Source organism: Chrysochloris asiatica, unplaced genomic scaffold (genome assembly GCF_000296735.1).
Source record: "Chrysochloris asiatica unplaced genomic scaffold, ChrAsi1.0 scaffold00067, whole genome shotgun sequence".
NCBI lineage: Eukaryota > Metazoa > Chordata > Mammalia > Afrosoricida > Chrysochloridae > Chrysochloris > Chrysochloris asiatica.
This window is the reverse complement of record NW_006408585.1, coordinates 11232688-11253761: the sequence shown is the minus strand read 5'-3', so window position 1 is coordinate 11253761 and position 21074 is coordinate 11232688. Positions and strand designations below refer to the sequence as shown.

The 21074-nt window shown below is 40.8% G+C and overlaps 2 protein-coding genes across 3 annotated transcripts in view; one reads left to right on the top strand and one right to left on the bottom strand.

Annotated features, from left to right (window-relative positions):
- The window catches only part of EXOC5 (exocyst complex component 5), a 78669-nt gene extending 62632 nt beyond the window's left edge, over window positions 1–16037 (bottom strand). The window contains exon 1 of one of the 2 annotated variants that reach the window (XM_006864610.1): window positions 15757–16037. In XM_006864610.1, coding sequence (XP_006864672.1) covers window positions 15757–15783 — 27 coding nt within the window. In that variant the 5' untranslated portion in view covers window positions 15784–16037. The remainder of the gene's footprint in view (window positions 1–15756) is intronic. The other variant, XM_006864611.1, reaches the window with a different exon arrangement.
- A 416-nt stretch (window positions 16038–16453) lies between these two features.
- AP5M1 (adaptor-related protein complex 5, mu 1 subunit) overlaps window positions 16454–21074 on the top strand; it is a 24926-nt gene continuing 20305 nt past the window's right edge. Inside the window, exon 1 of the mRNA XM_006864609.1 lies at window positions 16454–16527. Within this exon, the coding sequence (XP_006864671.1) occupies window positions 16454–16527 (74 nt within the window). The remainder of the gene's footprint in view (window positions 16528–21074) is intronic.

Below are 21074 nucleotides of genomic sequence, written 5' to 3'. Positions count from 1 at the left end.
TAATTATTGGCAATTGTAATGTAAACGTTGGAAACAAAAAAGAAGGGATCAATGGTTGGAAAATTTGGTCTCGGTGATAGAAATGATGCTGAAGATTGCAAGACAGAAGTATGTAAGATCAATGAGCTCTTCACTGCAAATACCTTTTACAAAAAACATTAAAAGACAACTATACACATGCCATACACAGAAATCAAGACGGTTATATCTATGGAAAGAGATAGTAGGAAAGCTCCTTATCATAAAAAATAACAAGGTTAGGGGCAGACTGTAGAACAGACCATCAATTGCTCATAAGCAAGTTCAGCCTGAAGAAAATTTAAAACAAGTCCACAGAGTCAAAATATGACCTTGAACATATCCCACTTAAATTCAGATATCATCTCAAGAACAGATTTGGTGCATTAGACACTGGTGACGGAAAACCAGAACTGTGGGATGACATCAGAATATCATATAGGAAGAAAGCAAAAGGTCATTAAGAAGACAAGGAAGAAGCAAAAGACCAAAATGGATGTCAGAAAAGGCTCCGAAACTTGCTTTCTACCATAGAGATGCTAAAGCAAACTGAAGAAATGAGGAGGTAAAAGAGTTGAATAGAAAATTTCAAAGGGCATCTGGAGAAGACAAAGTCAAGTGTTATAATGAAATGTGCAAAGATCTGGAGTTAGAAAGCCAAAAGAGAAGGACACGCTCAACATTTCTCAAGCTGAAAGAATTGAGGAAAAAATTCAAGCCTCAACTTGCAATACTGAAGGATTCTTTGAGGAAAATACTGAATAATGCAGAATGCATCAAAGAAGATAGAGGAATACAGAATCACTGTACAAAAAAAAAAAAAAAAAAAAAGTGGTTAATGTTCAACCATTTCAAGAGGTAGCATATGACCAAGAGAAGTCCAACGTGCATTAAGGTATTGGCAAAGTACAAGGCACCAGAACTAGATTTGAGATCTTTCAAAAGACTGATGCAGCACTGGAAACACTCACTGATCTGTGCCAAAAAATTTGGAGGACAGCTATCTGGCCATATTTGTGTTCATTACAACAAAAGCAGACTCAATGGAATGTGGAAACCATTGGACAATATCATTAATATTACATGCAAGTAAATTTTTGCTAAAGATAATTTAAAAGCATTTGCAGCAGTATATTCATAGGGAACTGCCAGAGGCGCAAGATGGATTCAGATACGGACGTGAAACTGCTGATGTCAGATGGATCTTAGCTGAAAGCAAAGACCAGAAAACTATTTGCCTATGCTTTATTGACTATGCAAAGGCTTTTGACTGTGTAGATCATGACTAGGTATGGACAACACTGAGAAGAATGAGTATTCCAGAACACTTCATCATGCTCACGAGGAACTTGTACCTAGACCAAGAGGCAGTCTTTTGAACAGAACAAGGAGGACACTGAATGGTTCAAAATCAGAAAAAGTGTGTGCCAGGGTTGTGCTCTTTCACCATACTTATTCAATTTGTATACTGAACAAATAACCTGAGAAGCTGGGTTATATGAATAACAATGTGGCATCAAGACTGAGGAAGAACTTGACCTATACCTATGGATGCAGTAGCTCAAAAAGAGGGAACAAATCTTTACAGCAAGGATCATTCCCATCCCCTCGGTACACAGGGTAGACAGGGATGGGCAACTTGGATATTGGCTACCCAAAATGGGGGGTGGGGCTACAAAGGCAAGAAGTGACTCTTTCAAGAGAGAGCCTAGATCCAGAGGTTGCGGAAGAATCTCCACTGAGTAGTATCCAATCTGTCTGGGTGGGACTGATGAAAGAAGATGGGATAGGACTCTTGTGGTACAACAGTGAATAATTGCTATCAGGACTGACTGTGAGGATTAGAAATGTAAAGGTAGACATTTTGTAGCAAAAGGTTGACTTTGCAGTCCAGGAGCGGAGGGCCCTGGGAACACCAAGGGAGAAGAGTAGAGTGTGGGACTGTATCCAGAGAAGCAGTGATGCCAGAGATGGAGGCAGAGACAATGACGTGGAGAGATGGAGCGGATGGGGACTCTAGACTGAGAGGGAGAGGGTCTGTGTGCTGACGGCCAAGTGGCAGGCTTGAGGGGTGTTACCCTTTGGTTGTTTGAGGATGCATGGAGGGGACTGTAATCATGGCAATGTAACGATGTATGACAGAATGAATGTAAAGCTAAAATGTTCTCCCATGTAAACAATAATTCACAATAAAAACTTAAAAAAAAATGAAGTAGTCATTCTTACATTAATTATAACAATTATCACCATATGCAATTTATTGATTTATGGATAGACTAAAATAAAGCAGTGAGTTGTGGGCAAAAAAAAAAAAAAAAGATTGGAGGAAGGCTCATTAACAACCTGTGATATGCAGATGATACAACCTTGCTTGCTGAAAATGAAGAGAACGTAAAATCCTTACTGATGAAGATCAAAGACCAGAGCCTTCAGTATGGGTTGCACTTCAATATAAAGAAAACAAAAATATGCACAACTGAACCAATAAAATAACATCATGAACAATGGAGGAAAGATTAAAAGTTCACTTTGCTTATATCCACCATCAACGCTCATGGAAGCAGCAGTCAAAAAAATCAAATGACATATCGCACTGGGCAAATCTACTGCACAAGACCTCTTTAAAGTGATCAAAAGCAAAGACACCAGTTTGAGGACTAAAGTGTGCCTGATCCAAACCATGGTATTTTCAATAGTCTCATATACATATGAAAGTTGGACAGTGAACACCAAAGACCGTAGAAGAATTGTTGCATTTGAGTTATGGTGTTGGAGAAGAATACTAAAGGAACCAGGGACTGCTAGAAGAATAAATAAATCTGTGTTGGTATAAGTACAACCAGAAGGCTCCTAAGAAACCAATACGCCAGATTTCATCTCTCATATCTTGGGCATATAATGAGGAGGTGCCAATCCCTGGAGAAGAACATCATGCTTGGCAAAGTGAAGGGGCAGAGATAAAGAGGGAGACACTCCACCACCACCACCACCCCCAATGAGATGGATTGACATAGTAGCAGCAACAATGGGCTCAAGTGTAGCAGCAATTCTGAGGATGGCGCAGGACTGGGTGGTGTTTCATTCTGCTGTATATAGGGTTGTTATGATTTGGAATCGATCTGAGTGCACCTAACAACAACAACAATCACAACACCTTTCTTTCAAAGCTATGAACTCACTTACTCTCTATTACGACATGATTTGTACCATCTGGACATCCTGCAGATCATTAAATACATTGATTCATCATACCAAATGACATGAGGGATGAATGAGCAAGAATGACAAGCAAAGTGAATGGTCTGGTAAGGCATCAACAGGGTGAGACAAAGACTTTGCTAAGATTCAGAGGCACATTAATGCAGTAAAAAAATTTTAAGAGTCCAGTGGTCAGGGGCATGCTAAGGTATCCCATGCCAAATAAAGGACAAATTATTGCACTTTTCATCTTCTACCACAAAGAAGGGTACATTACTCAAGTAAGCCTTTTCAGATACTGAATGCAGCATATTCTATACCTGCTGTGGCACATATATCAGGCAACACAAAAGCACGAAAGGGCTCTGTAGAAGGTCCAGGTTTCCATACAATCAACCATGCTACAGGGCCATACAACCTGGCAGAAGCTGTAACATTAAAGGTATCAGTACGGGGAAACAATACCATGTGGAATTATGCAAACCCTAGTGGTAGAACCACACTGCAGTGCACACTGCACACTGGCCTGTAAAGCAAGGCTTACCATCTCCAAAAGACAATTATACATGTTTTGAGAAAACATTCCAGATATGCTATTGGACCCTGATAGAGGTGGCACACCTGACCACGAGACACATACAAATAGAACTGCCTATCATGAGCCGGGCTCTAACAGACTCACTAAGTCATTATGCATGTCAAAAGGACCCTAAAACTATCCGGCATAACCCCCAGAATCAAGCACAAACAAGACCAAAAGTCATGAGCAAGCTGCATGTAAGAAGGTAGCTTTAACTCCTATGTCATCCACTATATTGTACTGGCATCTCTCCCTCAATTCTTCAGCTTACAGGGAATCTCATACAGTCACCTGGTGGAGAAGGAAAAAGCTTTGAGTTGACGTGTGGAGGGTTGTCTGGGTATGTGTGTACCGACTGAAAATTGTCAGTAGCTGCCTCGCAAATGGGCAGTCTTGAAATTCAGTGATAAGAGAAAATATTCCCAGCAGCTAAAGCTTCAGGAAATGCACCTGGGTCTGGAGTAGAGACATATGAATTGATCCTGAAGGGCATGAAGTACAAAGATCTTTATGTTACATGTCTCAAAAGACACCTACCATGAAAGAATAACTAAACAACTAAGTACACAGAATGACTCTCTCAGCTGATATCAGGCAGCCTCTGTTTAGCATTAGCACAATGGGCACATTAATGAAATGGACACAATAGAGACAGAGGCAACTCAGGGACCCTTACAAGGATGCGTCAGCTACTGATGAAGCAAATATCCAGGTTGTCAGGAAAAAGACCAGCTGAGAGCCTTCAGAATGTGGCTATCCTTTAAGAAGACTAACCAATTCAAGGTCGTTCAGTAACTGACTCACAATAACCCCTTTCTGTCCTTAAAAGAACAGTAATAATTCGTTCTAATAAAAACACACACATATTCCACATTGAGTTTGACTTTCCTTCAGTGTTTTACGTTCCTTTGGCATGAGATCCCAAATATTAGATCAGACCAAAGGACCCACTTTACAGCAAAGGAGATGAGTAAGTTGACCACAACCACACTATACAATCTAGAAGTTGCTACTTTAATGTATCACTGGAACAACTTATTGAAGACATACCTGATGTAACAATTCAGAGGTGAAATTTTATAGTGCTGTGTTTCCAACAAAGAAACAACAACAAAAAAAATGCATCCAGGAACAAGGGGTAAAAAACAGGAGAGGCAGCACTTGCTGTAACTCTCTACTTGTATTTTCTTTTCCTCCAACCCTGGGATCTGCAGGATTATATGACTTAGTCCCTAAAGAGGAAACAGTTTCACCTGGGGACATAATAAGACTCCAATTAAACTAAAACTGAAGTAAAGGTACTGCCTTTATATGCAGGGGACAAAAGACAGGAAGAAGAATAAACATCAGGGGGTGGCATGGCTAGTATGACACAATGGGCCCAGCTACAAAAGTTTGGCACTCAGGTGATTGTCTTGGACCTCTTCTATTCCTTTGTCCAGTTCTGAAAGTGCATGAACAAGTGTAGTAACTGACATAAGAAAAGTATGGCAACCAGGGATGAGAGACGGTCTAAGTTATAACACAACTTAAGCCACCAAGAGTAGCAGAAGCACTAGTTAACGGTTGTTGTTGTTGTTATGTGCCGTGGAGTTGGTTCTGACTCATAGCGACCCTGAACAGCGTTTCCGAGGCTGGTAGCTTCAAATTGCTGACCTTCAGGTTCACAGCCCAATCCGTAACCACTACACTACCAGAGCTCCTTACTAGGTAACGGTAGAGCAAACAAACAGATAGCAGAAGAGGGAGAGCAACGCGTATTAGTTGAGTAACTGAAGCACTGTTGTTGTTGTTAAGGGTCATCGAGTCGATTCCAAGCCATAGCGACCCTGTACAGGGTTTCCAAGGAGCCGCTGGTGAGCTTGAACCACCAACCTTGCAGTTCAAACGACTTTGCAGTCTGATGCATTAGCCCACAGTGCCACACCAGGACTCCATTGGGGGTTGTTAATTAACTACACTAACATTCTTCTAATTTCCTATAGCTGGAAACAAAGAAAAAGGATGGTTAGTTGGAAAATATGGCCTCAGGGTTATAATGACCCCAGAGATAGCATGATAGAATTTTTTATGATCAATGATTTATTCATTGCAAATACCATTTTCAACAACATAAATAGTGATTATATATAACACAGGAGTCCTGGTGTGGCTGTAGGATTAGTACTGGACTGCTAATCTCAAGGTTGGTGGTTCAAACCCACCTGCTGCTCCTTGGAAATCCTATGCAGGGTCGCTATGAGTCGGAACTGACTAGACGGCACTTAACAACAACAATATATGTACACAAGGTCCTCACCAGATAAAATACAGAGGAATCAAATTGACTATATATATGGAAAGAAATTTTACAAGATGGAGAAGCTTAATATCATCAGCCAAAACATGGCCAGGGACTATTTAGGAATAGACCATGCAAGTTCAGGTTAAAGCTGAAGAAAATGAAAACAAATCCACAAGAGCCAAAATATGACCTTGAGTATATCCCACTTGAATTAGGAGACCATCTCGAGATTAGATTTCACGCACTGCACATTAATGACCAAAGACCAGATGAGTTGTGGGATCACAGCAAGAGAACAGTACATGAAAAAAGTAAAAGTTAATTTAAATGACAGGAAATGAAGAAATGACCAAAGTAGATGTCAGGAAAGACTCTGAAACTTGTTCTTGAACACAGAGTAGCAAAAGTCAATAAAAGAAAAACAAAGTAAAAGAGTTGTCAACAGATTTCAAAGAGTAGCTCAAGGAGACATTATTATGATGAAATGCGGGAAGACCTGAAGTTAGAAAAGCAAGAGGTACGAACATGCTCAGCATTTCTCACATTGTAAGAACTGAAGAAAAAAATTAAAGCTTCAAGTATCAATTATGAAGGAATCTACAGGCAAAATAATTAAGTGACACAGAAATAATCAAAAGATGGAAAGACTATCCAAAGTCACTCTTCAAAAAAGAATTAAACATTCTATTTCAGGAAGTAGAAATATGATCAAGAACAGATGGTACTGAAGGAAGAAGTCTAAGCTGCACTGAAGGCATTGGGGGAAAACAATGATGGATTACTAATTGAGGCATTTCAACAAATGGATTTAAGTGCTCATTCAACTATGGAATTGGAAAACAGCTACATGGCCAACCAACTAGAATTCCTTATGATTGCTCATTCCAAAGAAAGGTGACCCAACAGAATGTGGAAATTATTGAACAATTATCATTAATATTACAAACAAGTTTAGAAGTCCTGGTGTGGTGCTGTAGAATAGGCACTTGACTGCTAACAGGTTGGCAGCAGATCAAAACTAGTAGCCACGCCTCAGAAATCCTATTTAGGGCGTCACTATGAGTCAAAACCGACTCCATGGCATTGAACAACAGCAAACAAACAAACAAGTAAATGTCCCTTGAAGCTAATTCAAAAATGGTTGTAGCAGTACGTTGACAGAGAGCTGGCAAAAACTGAAACAGGATTCAGAAAAGGGCATGGAACAGAGGTACCATTCTTGAGGTCAGACATATATTGGCTGAAAGCAGAAAACATCAGAAAGATGTTTACTTTCATTGTTTACGCAAAGGTATTCAACACCCATGTGTGTATCATAACATATTAGTTATACCATTACAAAGATTGGGAATTTCAGAACACTTAATTGCACTCCTGAGGAACCTGCACATTAAACAGAACAAGGGATAATACATGGTTCAAAATCAGGAAAGGTGTGTGAAAGGGTTGTATCCTTTCACCATATTTATTCAATCTATATGCTTTACAAATAATCTGAGAAACTGCACTATATGAAAAACTCAGAATCAGAATTGGAGGAAGACTCCCAAACAACCTGAAATATGCAGATGACACAACCTTGCTTACTGAAAGCAGAGGACTTGAAGCACTTATTGATGAAGGTCAAACAATACAGTCTTTAATACGGATTGTTGCTGCTGCTGTTAAGTGTCATGGAGTTGGCTCCCACTCACAGCCACCCTTTACAGAGTTTCTGCGGCTTTAAATCTTTGAGGGAGCAGAAAGTCTCATCTCTCTCCCTCAGAGTGGCTGGCAGACTTGAACCACAGACCTTGTGGTTAGCAGTCCAGTGTTTAGTATGGATTACATAAAGAAAACAAAACTCTACACAACTGGACCTATAAGCAACATGATGATTTGCTTATGCAAAGCATTTACTTGGATCCACACTCAATGGTCTTAGTAAGCAGCAATCAAGTAGTAAAATTATGAATTGCATTGAGCAAATATGACACAAGAAAGTAACATAAAGATGTTACTTTGAGGACTAAGGTGCACCTGACTCAAGCCATGTAATTTTCAATTGTCTCATATGCATGGGAAAGTGGAATCATGACTAAGGAAGACCTGAGAATTGATGCTTTTGACTTGTGGTATTGGCGAAGAATATTATACCATGGACTGCCAGGAAAATGAACAAATCTGTCCTGAAAAGAAGTACAGGCAAAATGCTCCTTACAGGCATCCTGTTTAGTAAAGGACCAGCAAACAAGAGGAAGAGCCTCAAGAAGACACAGTGGTTGCAACAATGGGCTCAAACATAGGAACAATTATAAGGATGGTGCAGGATCTGACTGTACTCATTCTGTTGTACATTTGTTGTTGTTAAGTACTGTCGAGCTGCTTATGAATCATAGCAACCCTGTTTAGGGTTGCCAAGGAATGGCTGAACCGCTGATCTTGGAGTTCAAACCAATGTTATGGTCCAGTGCTTATCCTACAGTGCCATACCAGGACTTCTGTTGTATATAGGATGGCTATTAGTTGGAACCAATTTGACAAAACCAAAAAATACCAATATCTAAAAACAGTTCAATCTTGCTTCATATCCTACGCAGCTTCTGATTCCAAAAGTAACTCCTAATAAACATTCTGTGGACTAAACTCTGTCTTAAGGTCAGCCTCCCAGCTGAAATCAACTAAACTTATTAAACCTCACTGGTATCGTAGTGGTTACGACTCGGGCTGTGAACCGCAAGGTCAGCAGTTCGAAACTACGAGCTGCTCCGCGGGAGAAAGATGAGGCTTTCTACTCCCATAAAGATTTACACCCTCGGAAACCCTGTACAGGGTCGCTATGAGTTGGTTCCGACTCCACGGCATATAACAACAACAATCGTAATAATTCAATCAAGAATGGTTTAAATGAAAGTGACAGCGGAAGGGGTGCTGAGAAATAGACAGGTTTATGATATTTGAAGGACATACTGACATGATAAGAAATGAATGAGGGAGTGGGAAAACAAGAGTTTTGTTCTGGATATGTTACATCCTTTAGAGTCCTGGTGTGGTGCTATAGGATAAGCACTGGACTGCTAACTACAAGGTTGGCACTTCAAATCTACCAGCTGCTCCTCAAAAGTCCTACACAGGGTCGCTATGAGTCAGAACCGACTAACTCCACGATACTTAACAGCAGCAATTTCTTAAAATTGTGAGTCCTGGTGAAGCTCTGTAGGTTAAGCATTGATTGGGCTCGATTTTTAACTCTAACCACTCGAATGCCTGGGATGATGCCTGGCATAGAATAGGTTAGGTACCAATTCAAGTATATGCCGAATGAATAAATTTTCTCATATGTTGTTGTTGAGTGCCGTTGAGATGGTTCCAACATACAATGACCCTATATAGGGTTTCCAAGGAGTGGCTGGTGAGTCTCATACAAGTGATATTATAATTAGCAGCCAGGTTTTCACTTTTCACTTATTTAGCTATTATGGCTAAAATAGTATGGCACTGTCATGTTGTGGCTCTGTGGGTTAATGCACTGCACCACAAAGTCAGTTTAAAGCTCAAGGTCAATTGTTCAAGCTCACCAGCCACTCCTCGGAACCAACTCAACAGCACTTAACAACAAGCTAATCAAAAGGTCGCCAGTTCGAACCCATGAGCCGCTCCCCGGAAACCCTATACAGGGTTGCTATGAGTCGGAACCAATTCCACGGCACTTAACAACAATAGCTAAAATAGACAGCATTTTAGCACCCTGAAAGTGCAAGAGTGGTCCTTACTTATTGTATATCTCATGTTCCTCAATATGTAACCTAGCTCACCAACAGAAAAAGCCCCCAAACCACACCAGCTACTACTGAATCAATTCTGCCTCAGCGATCCTACTTAGGGTTTCCAAGACTGTAAATCTTTATGAAAGCAGTTTCATCTTTCTCCCAAGGTCAGGTTTGCATCTACAACCTTACAGTTAGCAGCCCAATGCCTAACCTACAGACTTTATGCTTAAATAGCTCCTGTAAGTCAAAGAAACACTTAAGTGTATTTCTAAGGAGAAAATGTGTTCCCAGCTAATCACATTCTAATCTGTAAATCAGTCATTATTAACACCATTGTCAAATTACTTGACCTAGTTATTTTTCTAGTCTCTGAAGCTGCACGTGGTTAAAGGGTTTGGCTGTTAACACTGGAATCCTAGTAGTGCAGTAGCGTTGGGCTGCTAATTGCAAAGGTTAGTAGTTGAAATCTACCAGCACTCCAAGGAAGAAAGATGAGATTTTCTGCTCCTGTAAAGGTTTACTGCCTCGGAAACCCTACACAGGATCACTATGAGCAGACACCAACTCGACAGCACACAATCACCACCAAAGCATCTTGAAAGAAAGGCCTGAAGATCTACTTCTAAAAATTCAACCATTAAAGTCCCAGGGAGCACAGTTCTACTCTGACACTACTCTGTGTGCTTGCCAGGAATAAGAATTAACTGGAGATTTATATTTACAGCTATAAACAAAAACATCCTAATCTTGGTATTTACAATCTCCACAATTCAATTCCAATTTACCTTACATGCCACCACTCCTCTTCAATATACACTATCTGTTGTTGTTTTAAAGTGCTGTTAAGTGGTTCCCACTCATAGTGACCCTGTAGAGGGTTTCGAGGATTAGCTGGCGGATTTGAATCACTGGTTCAAAGTCCAGTGCTGATCCTACAGTGCCACACCAGGAGATTAACTCTTCCTTTGTCTCCAGGGTCCACACCTAACGTTCTTTATAGCTGTTGGCTTTTATTGTCTGCTCTACTACAAGGTCCACCCAGTTCCACAGACTCAAATTATAACCTCTTTTGCAGAGAATTCAAATCACCTCCAATTCTTTTCCCTGTTCTAGAGGTAATCTTCCCAATCTCCTCTCAACTTCTACAACATTTATCTAGACCTCTTTGACACCAATTTTAACTTTATTTCAGGAGTATGTTATTGTATATCTCTTTCCTCCCTATTTAATAAAACAACAGATTTTATTTCTTATGTAACATTTTTCAAAGTATGTTCCATGGGACTTACAAAATTACCCTAATAAACCATAAAAAAATAAGCCTCATGATCTCAACAGTTTGGGAACTGGACTTTTCAGAATCTTTAACATACTAAAGCATTTTGTAAATCTCCAAGCAGAATAGAATATACCCATTTCCAAAACTTACTTGACGTCTAAACCACTCGCTCTGGTAGCGTAGTGGTTACAAGTCAGTCTGCTAACCTCAAGGTCAACAGTTGAAAACTACCAGCCATTCTGCAGAAGAAAGATGAGGCTTTCTGCTCCCGTACAGATTCACAGCCTCCTGAAACAGTATGCAGGGTCAGTACGAGTTAGAACCGATTCCATGGCATATAACCACCTCCAAACCATTTTGGTGTTTTGTTTTGTTTTTCAGCACATTTCATAAGAGTAATATTTCTACAAGCGTGTCGCAGTAAGACATGCAATCTCATTAATTTTGGCACCTTCTTGTTGTTAAGTGCCGTCGAATTGGTTTGGACTCATAGTGACCCTGTATAGGGTTTTCTGAGGAGTAGATGGTGAGTTTGAAACACCAAACTGATGGTTAGCAGTCCAGTGTTTATCCTACAGCAGAATTCCTTTGGCACCTTAAGGAACACTAAACTAGTATTTGTGTGATGAATAAATACTTGGCCCTAGTTTAATAATCTGAGGCTGTAAATCTTTATGGGGGCAGAAAGCCTCATCTTTCTCCCGCGGAACAGCTGGTAGTTTCAAACTGCCAAACTTGAGGTAACCCAACTCGTAACCACTATGCTACCAGAGAACCTTCAGGTAAAAGTAGCTTCAAGGAAAGCCTCTTGAAGAATAAAAGGAGAGAAAATCAAGGTGTCCTGAGTAGTACAGTCACCTTTTTATCTCGGTCACTTTTTTTATGTAGAGGACATAAGTAATCTGAAACACGGAAGAATCCATGTTCAGAATGCCCATCCTGAAGGGATCAGCAGCAGCAGCACTGCAGACACATCATTTCACAAAGCTCTGCCAAATGAAGGGTTCAATCTAAGAAGGTATTCTGGGCAGGCTCCAGGACCTATACTATTAAAAGAATCGAATCACCTATTACTAACTCATTTCTGTTAACTGAAGAAATAAACTGTAATGCTTGATCCTATCTTATGGAGTTGTTTAAATGTCACAGGACAAATAAGACTTTAAAAAGTAGAGTTAATACCTGTGAAATATTGTTTCAAAAAGTTTAATTAAAAAATTTTTTTCTTTTTTTAAATGTTGGAAAATAAAGAACAATTCTACTTAATAGTGTATGAGAAGTTGTTGTTGTTAAGTGCCATTGTGTCAGTTCCAAATCATAGCAACCCTGTATAACATTTCTGAGGCTGTAAATCTTTATGGGAGCAGAAAGCCTCATCTTTTGTGGCACCGCTGGTAGTTTCGAACTGCTGGCCTTGAGGTTAGCAGCCCAACTCATAACCACTATGCTACCAGAGCTCCTTATATGAGAAGTGGTGGTGATGGTTATGTTTCGTGGAGTTGGTTTCGACTCATAGCAACCCTGTGCAGGGTTTCCGAGGCTATAAATCTTTACAGGAGCAGAAAGCCTCATGTTTCTCCCATGGAACAACTGGTAGTTCTGAACTGCTGACCTTGCGGTTCGCAGTCCAATTCGTAACCACTACGCTACCAGAGCTCCTATATGAGAAGTAGTTGTGGTTGTCATTGTTAAGTGCCATCTAGTCGGTTCTAACCTATAGCGACCCTCTAGAGGGTTTCCAACGAGTGACGGGTGAGCTTGAACCACTAACCTTGCAGTTCAAACTGACTTTGCAGTCTAGTGCATTAACCCATAGCACCATACCAAGACTCTATATGAGAAGTACATAAGAAGTTGTTGTTGTTAGGTGCATCAAGTTGGTACCGACCCATAGTGACCTTATGCACAGCAGAATGAAACACTGCCTGATCCTGGGCCAACCTCACTACTGTTGCCATGCTTGAGTCCACCGATGCTGCCACTTGGCCAATCCATCTCATTGGGGGGTCTTCCTCTTTTTCTCTGACCCTCCACCTTACCAAACATAGATATCCTTCTCCAGCGACTGGTCCCTCCTGACAATACATCCAAAGCATGACAGACAAAGTTTGGCCATCGTGGCCTCCAAGAAGCACTCTGGCTGCACTTCTTCCAAAAGTGATCTATTGGTTCTTTTGGCAGCCCATGGCACTTTCAATATGAGAAGTAGGTACATAAAAACAATAGGTACATAAAAACAATATACCCTTGACTATATCCTGACCTCTCTTTTCCACAGTTCTCCAGCTATGAACAAGCAAGAAAGGGAAGCAGGAGAAAAGACACTCCCTCACTTGTCCTACAATCTAGATCCTATGGCAGCAGCAACAGGAAACAGCAGACTGAAGGAGTTTTTTGTTTTGTTTTTCTCCCTGGAAGGCAAACATTCCAATTTTCCACTTGGAATTAAAATGTGCAAGAGCAGAGTCTGTTGTAAGTCTAAAGAGATAAATACGTTTCTTTTCTTAATTGCTTTTGCTGTGAAGTTCCACTGAGTTGGTTCTGACCCATAGTGACAATGTATAGGGTTTCTGAGGAGCAGCTAATGAGCTTGAAGCACCGATCTTGAGGCTTAAAAAACTTTGCAGTCCAGCGCATTAACCCACAGCGCCACACCAGAGCTGCTATTAAAACTTTATTATTTACTGGCTATCAGAGCCCTGTTCAGAGCCCTGAACTTCTGGTGTGGTGCTGTACAATCAGCACTGGACTGCAAACCACAGGTCAGCAGTTCAAACCTAGCAGCTTCTCCTTGGAAACCCTATGTAGGGTTGCTATGAGTCAATGGCACTTAGCAACAACAAATCATGTAACCAGAAGCCCTGGTGTGGCACTGTAGGGTAAGCACGGAACTGCTAACCGCAAAGTCAGTAGTTCAAATCCACCAACCGCTCCTCAGAAACCCTATACAGGGTTGCTATGAGTCATAATCTGCTTGAAGGCACGTTACAACTAGTAACGGGAGTCATTGAGTTAAAGCAAGCCCTAACTATAGTTATTAAAGGCAAGAGCCTAGAAAACAAAATAAGGGGCTCAAAAATCGTATAGATTTACATGTAAAGTTATGGGAATGCAAGTGGGCAAACATTTAAAGAAAGATACACACAACATAGTCTGAAACTTAATTATGAATGTCAAGCAGGACTCATTAACTCCAGGTTTATGTCCTATGAACTCTGTCAATATAACACTGTTCTATTAATAGTTGACTGATCACACACTTACTTATAATTAAGTAAATTAAAGATGACAACTTCATAGTTTTCTACACTTTATAAAATGTAAAAAATAAAACAAGGAACCACTGAACTACTTAGTATGCTGCCCAAGGACACACAGTAAAAGCTCTTAGCAAGAATGGCTTCCTACTCCTATGTCAATAAACAGAAGGCACAATTCGGGGATTAGAGAAGTTAATGTAAAGTATCTTTCAACACTGGAAATCTGAGAAAACACCTAATATTTCCGACGTCTTCCTGCAATTATAATCCTTCAATCACATGTTACTATTTTACTACAATGTATTACAATAAAGGCACATGATATTCCTCTCAAACAAAAGCACTGTCTATCAAATTCTTACTGAAATCCTAAATGCAGTAACAATAACAAATGAAAGTCCATTTGTTATAAGAATTGTGGCACTGAAATTTTAAGCCACAACTTCTGAATTTATGTCACACACACAAACACAGATAGTTTTTTTCACACGAAGGAATTTATTGTCAACTGCAGCCTAATTATTACTCACATTTCTTACTTAGTATGAAACACAAGTAAACACACCCCAAAAAGTCCCGTTTTCACGTTTTGTTTCTTTTCGTTCTCAAAAGGAGATGGCTTTATTACATGCCATTGTTCTGTGGTCCAATTAGTTTTCCTGTTCTGTTAGTCTAAATATCACAACTTAAAAAAGACACAGGATTTTACCAAATTGTGAGTTTCAAGATCGTGAAATCACCAGGAAGACGGCTCCGTGTCTACTACACATTAAGAAGTCTCCAGTTAGCAGTTACATGGTTTTATAAAACACTAAAATTCCTTTATAAAACTTAACATCCATTTCAGTTTTCAGGATGAAGGTTCTGAACACAAATGTTCACTTCCGTTTTCAGAATGAAAGGCTGAGTAGGACTTGATCGTCCTAAAACAGCGTTTTCAAAGGGAAGGGTCCACTGGTAGGAACTTGTAACATTTTCTAACTGAATGATTCCATAACCAGGAAACGCTCCCAATAGCCCACATCTTAGGTGGTCCCCCTTAGAGTTTTAGGTGAGGATCCAAATACCGAGACGTGGCTCGGGGCTCCTCTTAGCGCGTCCTGAGTCAGCCCTTCCTTAGCTCCACTCCTCCAGAGGAGACATCTTCTGATGCCCGAAGCTCCGAGACTTTCCCTCACCCGCGCTTCCCAAGTCCGGGTCCCAGCCCACCGCGGTCCCTAAGACACCCCTCCCCCATTCGCGCCCCGCCCGCAGACCCCCGAGCCGCCGCCCCACCCCACTGCTTTCACTCCTTTCTTCCGAGCGCTTCTCCCGGGCGGCGGGCAAACGCCCGCTCCTCGACTAGCACCCCCAGGCCTGCCACTCCCTGACGAGCAGCCGGTACCCACCTCGAAGAGCTCGGCCGTCGTAGCCATCCCGGCCAGCCAAGACGCTCGCCCCGCGCCCGATGCCGTCCCTTCTTCACATGCTGCGCCTTAGCGGCGCCGCGCACAGGTCCCCGCTCGGTTCGCCAGCTCAGGCTTCGGGCCGCCGCTGGCTCCCCCACTCCCCACAGAGCCCAGGCAGGGCGGGAGAGCGGCCATGAAGCGAAGCCGCAGACGCCTGTCAGCTGCCTCCCGGCGCCGCCCGCGCCGCTCCCATTGTCACCGCCTCACACGCCGGAAGTGGAGCTGCGCGCGCCCGGGAGATTGTCGGGAGGGGCGGAGGAAAGAAGCTAGCAGCGAGCGAAACGAAATGAGACGCTTTGCACGGACTAGTGAAGAAATAATGATCCTTGCAGGCCACCATCCCGGAAGTAGCGTTCAGAGGAAGAAACTGATAGAGTTGTGAGGTTAAGTAAGTTTCTCAAGATTCTAGGTGCAGGTGCAACTTGATGTGGCATGCTTTGGCCCAGAGGAACTCAAGAGGTTTTAGTCATCTCTCCTACAGGAGCTAGCTTCTCCGAAGAGCCCTACTTGTAAGTGGTGGAGCAGACAGTAGCTCAAGATGAGCCCCGGGATTTCTGGTAAGAGTCCATACGGGAAAGCCCGTCTGTGCTCTTCGCTGTGTCGACCTTAGATTTGGGCCGATTCTTTGTGACCCATCATGGCCCAGCGGGCAGTGTGGCTCATCAGCCACGAACCGAGAACTCCACTTTGTGGCACCGTGAGATTCTCCAGGTAAATACAAATCTGAAAACACTGGGATGATGGATCGAAAAGAAAGTACAAACATAATATTGTAGCATTGTTTTGTGATGCAGTTTATCCTAGCTTTGCTACAATTTAACCTTTTTTCCGTCTGTTAAATGGAGATTTTTAAATCCTGCCTCGTAGCGTTGTGAAAATTAAATGGATCGATACCTGGCACATATTAGGTATTAGATGTGTTTTCTGTTAGTGTTATTTATCTTACAATGAACTCCACCTGCTTACAATTCATATGTAGATGATGCAGAGAAAGGGCAGGGGGAGACTTATTGAACACTGACCATGTTTAAAAATTCTTTCATTGTTTAAACTCATTCAAGGACATTTTAATTTATTAAGGAAAATTATTACTGATCAGTGTCATCAAGACTGTGACTTTCGTCTTACGTTTTATTGCTAACCATGTTCAGTTAGTTTACCTTAATGTTCTTTATTTTTGAAGCAAATACTAGAAGTACAAAAAGATGATACAAGTTGATCTGGTCCCACTTTTAGAATTCGCCCGTTTTTAATAAAATAGGTCTTTGAGGAACACTGAACAAGTAATTCATTGTACAATATGGTTGAAACTTCTGACCTTGCGGTTAGCAGTCCAGTGCTTATCCTCCAGTGCCACACAAGGAATTGTCTCTCCGCAACCTAACAATGTGTTAACTGAGAATCTTAAGAGTGAGAGCTTACTAGTTTCCCCCCAGGATCACAAAAAACCAAGTCCATTGCCATCAAGCGGATTCCTACTTAGTCTTACTCACTAGGATCCCATAGAATTGCCCCCAAAGGGTTTTCAAAGCTGTAATCTCTACTGAAGCAGGCTGCCACATCTTTCTCCCACAGGCCAACTGGTGGGTTTGAACTTTCCACTTTTCAGTTAGCAGTCAAGTACTTAAAAATGTTGTTGAACTGAAGATTAATAATGCTATTTACTATATGGTTCCTCAGCCTCATTGGTCCATCTAAGGAACGCCTCATTTTACTTATACATTCCCTTTAGTATCTTTATTTCCTGCGTTCATTCTTTCCCACCTCACTTTAAAAGAAAGTTACATTCCATTCTATTCTGATTCATGGCAACACCCCTCATAGATAGGTCTTATATATTTGATGTCATTCTTTTATTCTTATGTGTCTATTATTCATTTTTAAATGGACATAAGTGTGCTGTAGATTTAATTCCCTTTAAGAATCATTCATATTACTTTGTGTTCATGTGGATCAGCACTGCCCCCCAAAATTTTTTACATTGAAAATGGGAAGTGTTCTAAATCTACGATAATATTGTAGTCACTAGCCACATGTGACTATGCGCTGTTGAAACCTGATTAGTGTAGCTAAAAGAACTCAATTTTTAATTTTATTTCATTTGCATTTATTTCAATTTCAGTTAAAAGAGCTATATGTGGCCAGTGGGCTTCTGCCTGTCTTGTAGTCCATAGTGCATATCCTCCACATTTTCCCATCCCCTTTCCCTACTTATGATCTCTCACATTACGTCCAATTTATGTTCATCAGAACAGAGCTGCAGGGGACATTCTCAGACAGGCCCTAGGGCAAAATAATGCTTATAATTGGCTCCTCAGAATGCTTTCACCAACAGTGAATGAGGGTTTCTGTATCTCCCTTCTTTCTGAACACTTTTTTTTCCCAATAATATATTTGCATTGCATTTCTTTGTGTTTCCACTTCTGTGAATTGCCTGCTCATATCCTCTGTCCATTTCCCCTTGAGAGCTGCAATTTCTTCCTTTTGATTATAGGAGTGCATTGTGTATTCTTACTTTTAGTCTCATGTCATTTTTAGATATTACAGATATTTTCTGTTAATGTATTATTATCAATTAACTCTTGGTTAGAAAGAAGCCACTAGTTTAATGCAATCAGAGTAATTATTGCTTTGGGGGTTTTAAGAAGTCTTTCTTTGTATTTTTCACAGATACATTATCTTCCCTGCATTATCTGCTCTTAACGTTTTATTTTTATCTGTTATATTTAGGTCTTAAATCCATCTGTTATCCACTTTTGTTGTTGTTGTTAAGTGCCATTAAGTTGGTTTCAACTCATAGCAACCCTGTATAGGGTTTCTTAGGAGCAGCTGGTGATTTTGAACTGCTGACCTTGGTTCGCAGTCCAGTGCTTATCATACTGCACCAAACCAGGAGTCCACTTTTAGACATGGTATTAAGCAGAATCTCATTGTTTTTCTCTATACAGTGGAACAATTTTCCTAATGTCATCTTCTGAAAAGATTATCCTCATTGATTTGTGGGGCTATAGATAATATTTATTACATGCCCATTTATTGTTTTTATGCTAGTAACATATTTTCATGAGCATGACTTTGTAACATAATATTTCACAAAGGTGAGATTTTTACTACTTAAAAACATAAGTACCGTGAAGAAGTTGTGTTTGTTTTCAGAATTTCCTCCTCTCCCCCACTGAGTTCAGAATAATATTTAAGGGGGAAAATTGAGATGTGTTTAGGTGGGCTTTTCAACATCTCTATGAAGTCCTGGTGTAGCACTGTAGGATAAGCACAAAACTGCTAGCCACATGGTCGGTGGTTCAAATCCACTAGCTGCTCCTCGATAATCCTGTACAGGGTCACTGTGAGTTGGAAACAGTTTGATGACACTTCACAACAATCACATGGAGACTGAAGGATGGGGTCAAATAATTCATTCAACTGTTTAGTAAGTTATTCATTCTGTATCATCAGGATAATTAAGTTGTGTAAATCATTTTTCTGATCTTTTGGCCTGCTTATTGTTTGTTGTTGTTAAGTGCCGTCATGTCAGTTCTGACTCTGTATAGGGTTTCTGAGGAGCGGCTAGTGAGTTTGAACTGCCAACCTTACAGTTCAAACCAACCTTGTGGCCTAGCGCATTATCCCACAGTACTACCCCAGGACTTCATTTGGGCTGGTATTAGGCTAAACATATGCACTGCCACCTTGGCTATATCTTTATCAAAGTATACCATCCCATTGTCCTTGAGTCATTTCTAACTCATTGTGATTGGATGTTATTGATGTTACAGAGTGAAACGGCCACATTGGGTTCCCAAGGCTGTCAATCTTTACAGAAGCAGATTGCCACATCATTCTGCCACAGAATGACTGGTGTACCCAAACTGTTGACCTTCTGTTAGCAGCTGGGCCACCAGGCCTCGATAAATGCTGATGAGTCAGTTCTGACTCATAGCGACATTTTATAGGGTTTTCAAGAGCTTAAATTTTCAAGGGAGCAAAAGTCTCATCTTCCACAAAGTGGCTGGTGGATTTGAACCATAAACCTTGTGGTTCACAGTCCATTGCTTATCATATAGACTGACCATTAATTCAGTTCAAGAAGGCAGGTATCTTTCCTCTCTCTAATAACTACTCATTTTCCCACACCAAAATTTGATATAGATTCTAGTGTAGAGGTTACTATCAGCTTCAGAATGTCTTAGGTTGATACTGTACCCCATACTTGTAGGGCCTGCTAAGGTCTGAGCTCAATTTTAGAGAAAGCCTAGGATAAATCCAAAGTGTCAGAGTGAGTCATTCAACAAAGTATTTATTGAGCACATATTGAAACATGGCACATTCAATTCTGAGGTTTTTACACTTAAGAATTTCAACTGTAGACTGTGGTGGTGGTGGCAATTTCAAGTATTCTTAGAGACTTAGAAGAGGAAACAAATTTCTCCTCCTAAGCCATCGCTATCATGCTCACTACTTTCTCTCCTTTCTCAGTCAAAAGAAGTAAGGAAAAGTACATCATTTTAAACCAAGAAATATGTCTATGTATGTAATGAGAAAAAGCATTTTCTGTTCTGTTTCCAAAAACAAAAAGATGAATTAGTAACTTAATTGTTCAGCTCAGAGCATTCAAGTCATAAGGGATTAATCAGCTATGACTCTTTTATTGCCTGATAGTGTCTTCCAGGGCCATAGAAAGAAACCAGTATGACTAAAATGCTCTTAAGTATTCCTTTTAAAATTGTGTCCTCACTATCAGTGAATCCAAATTTTTGAAGGTAATGAATACCTTTTTTGGAGCCACAGTAGCGCTGTGGGATAAAGCATTGAACCTCAGGGTTGGCGGTTCAAATTCACCAACCGCTCCACAAAAACCCTAAACAGGGTTGCTATGAGTTGGAACCGACTTGACGGCACTTAACAACAACACACTAAGACGGCATTGTTGCTGTTAAGTGTTGTCAAGTTAGTTCCAACTCATGTTGTTAGGTGCCATCTAGTCAGTTAGTACTGACTCATAGGGAACCTATGCACAACCATACGGAACACTGCCCAGTCCTGCACCAACCTTAACAATTGTTGCTACATTTGAGCCCATTGCTGCTGCCACTGTGCCAATCCATGGGTCTTTTTTTCTCCTACCCTCCATTTTACCAAACATGGGATCTTTCTCTAGTGACCTCCTGACAATATGTCCAAAGTATGAGAGACGAAAGTTTGGCCATTCTGGCTTCCAGGGAGAATTCTGGCTCACTTCTTACAACACAGATTGGATT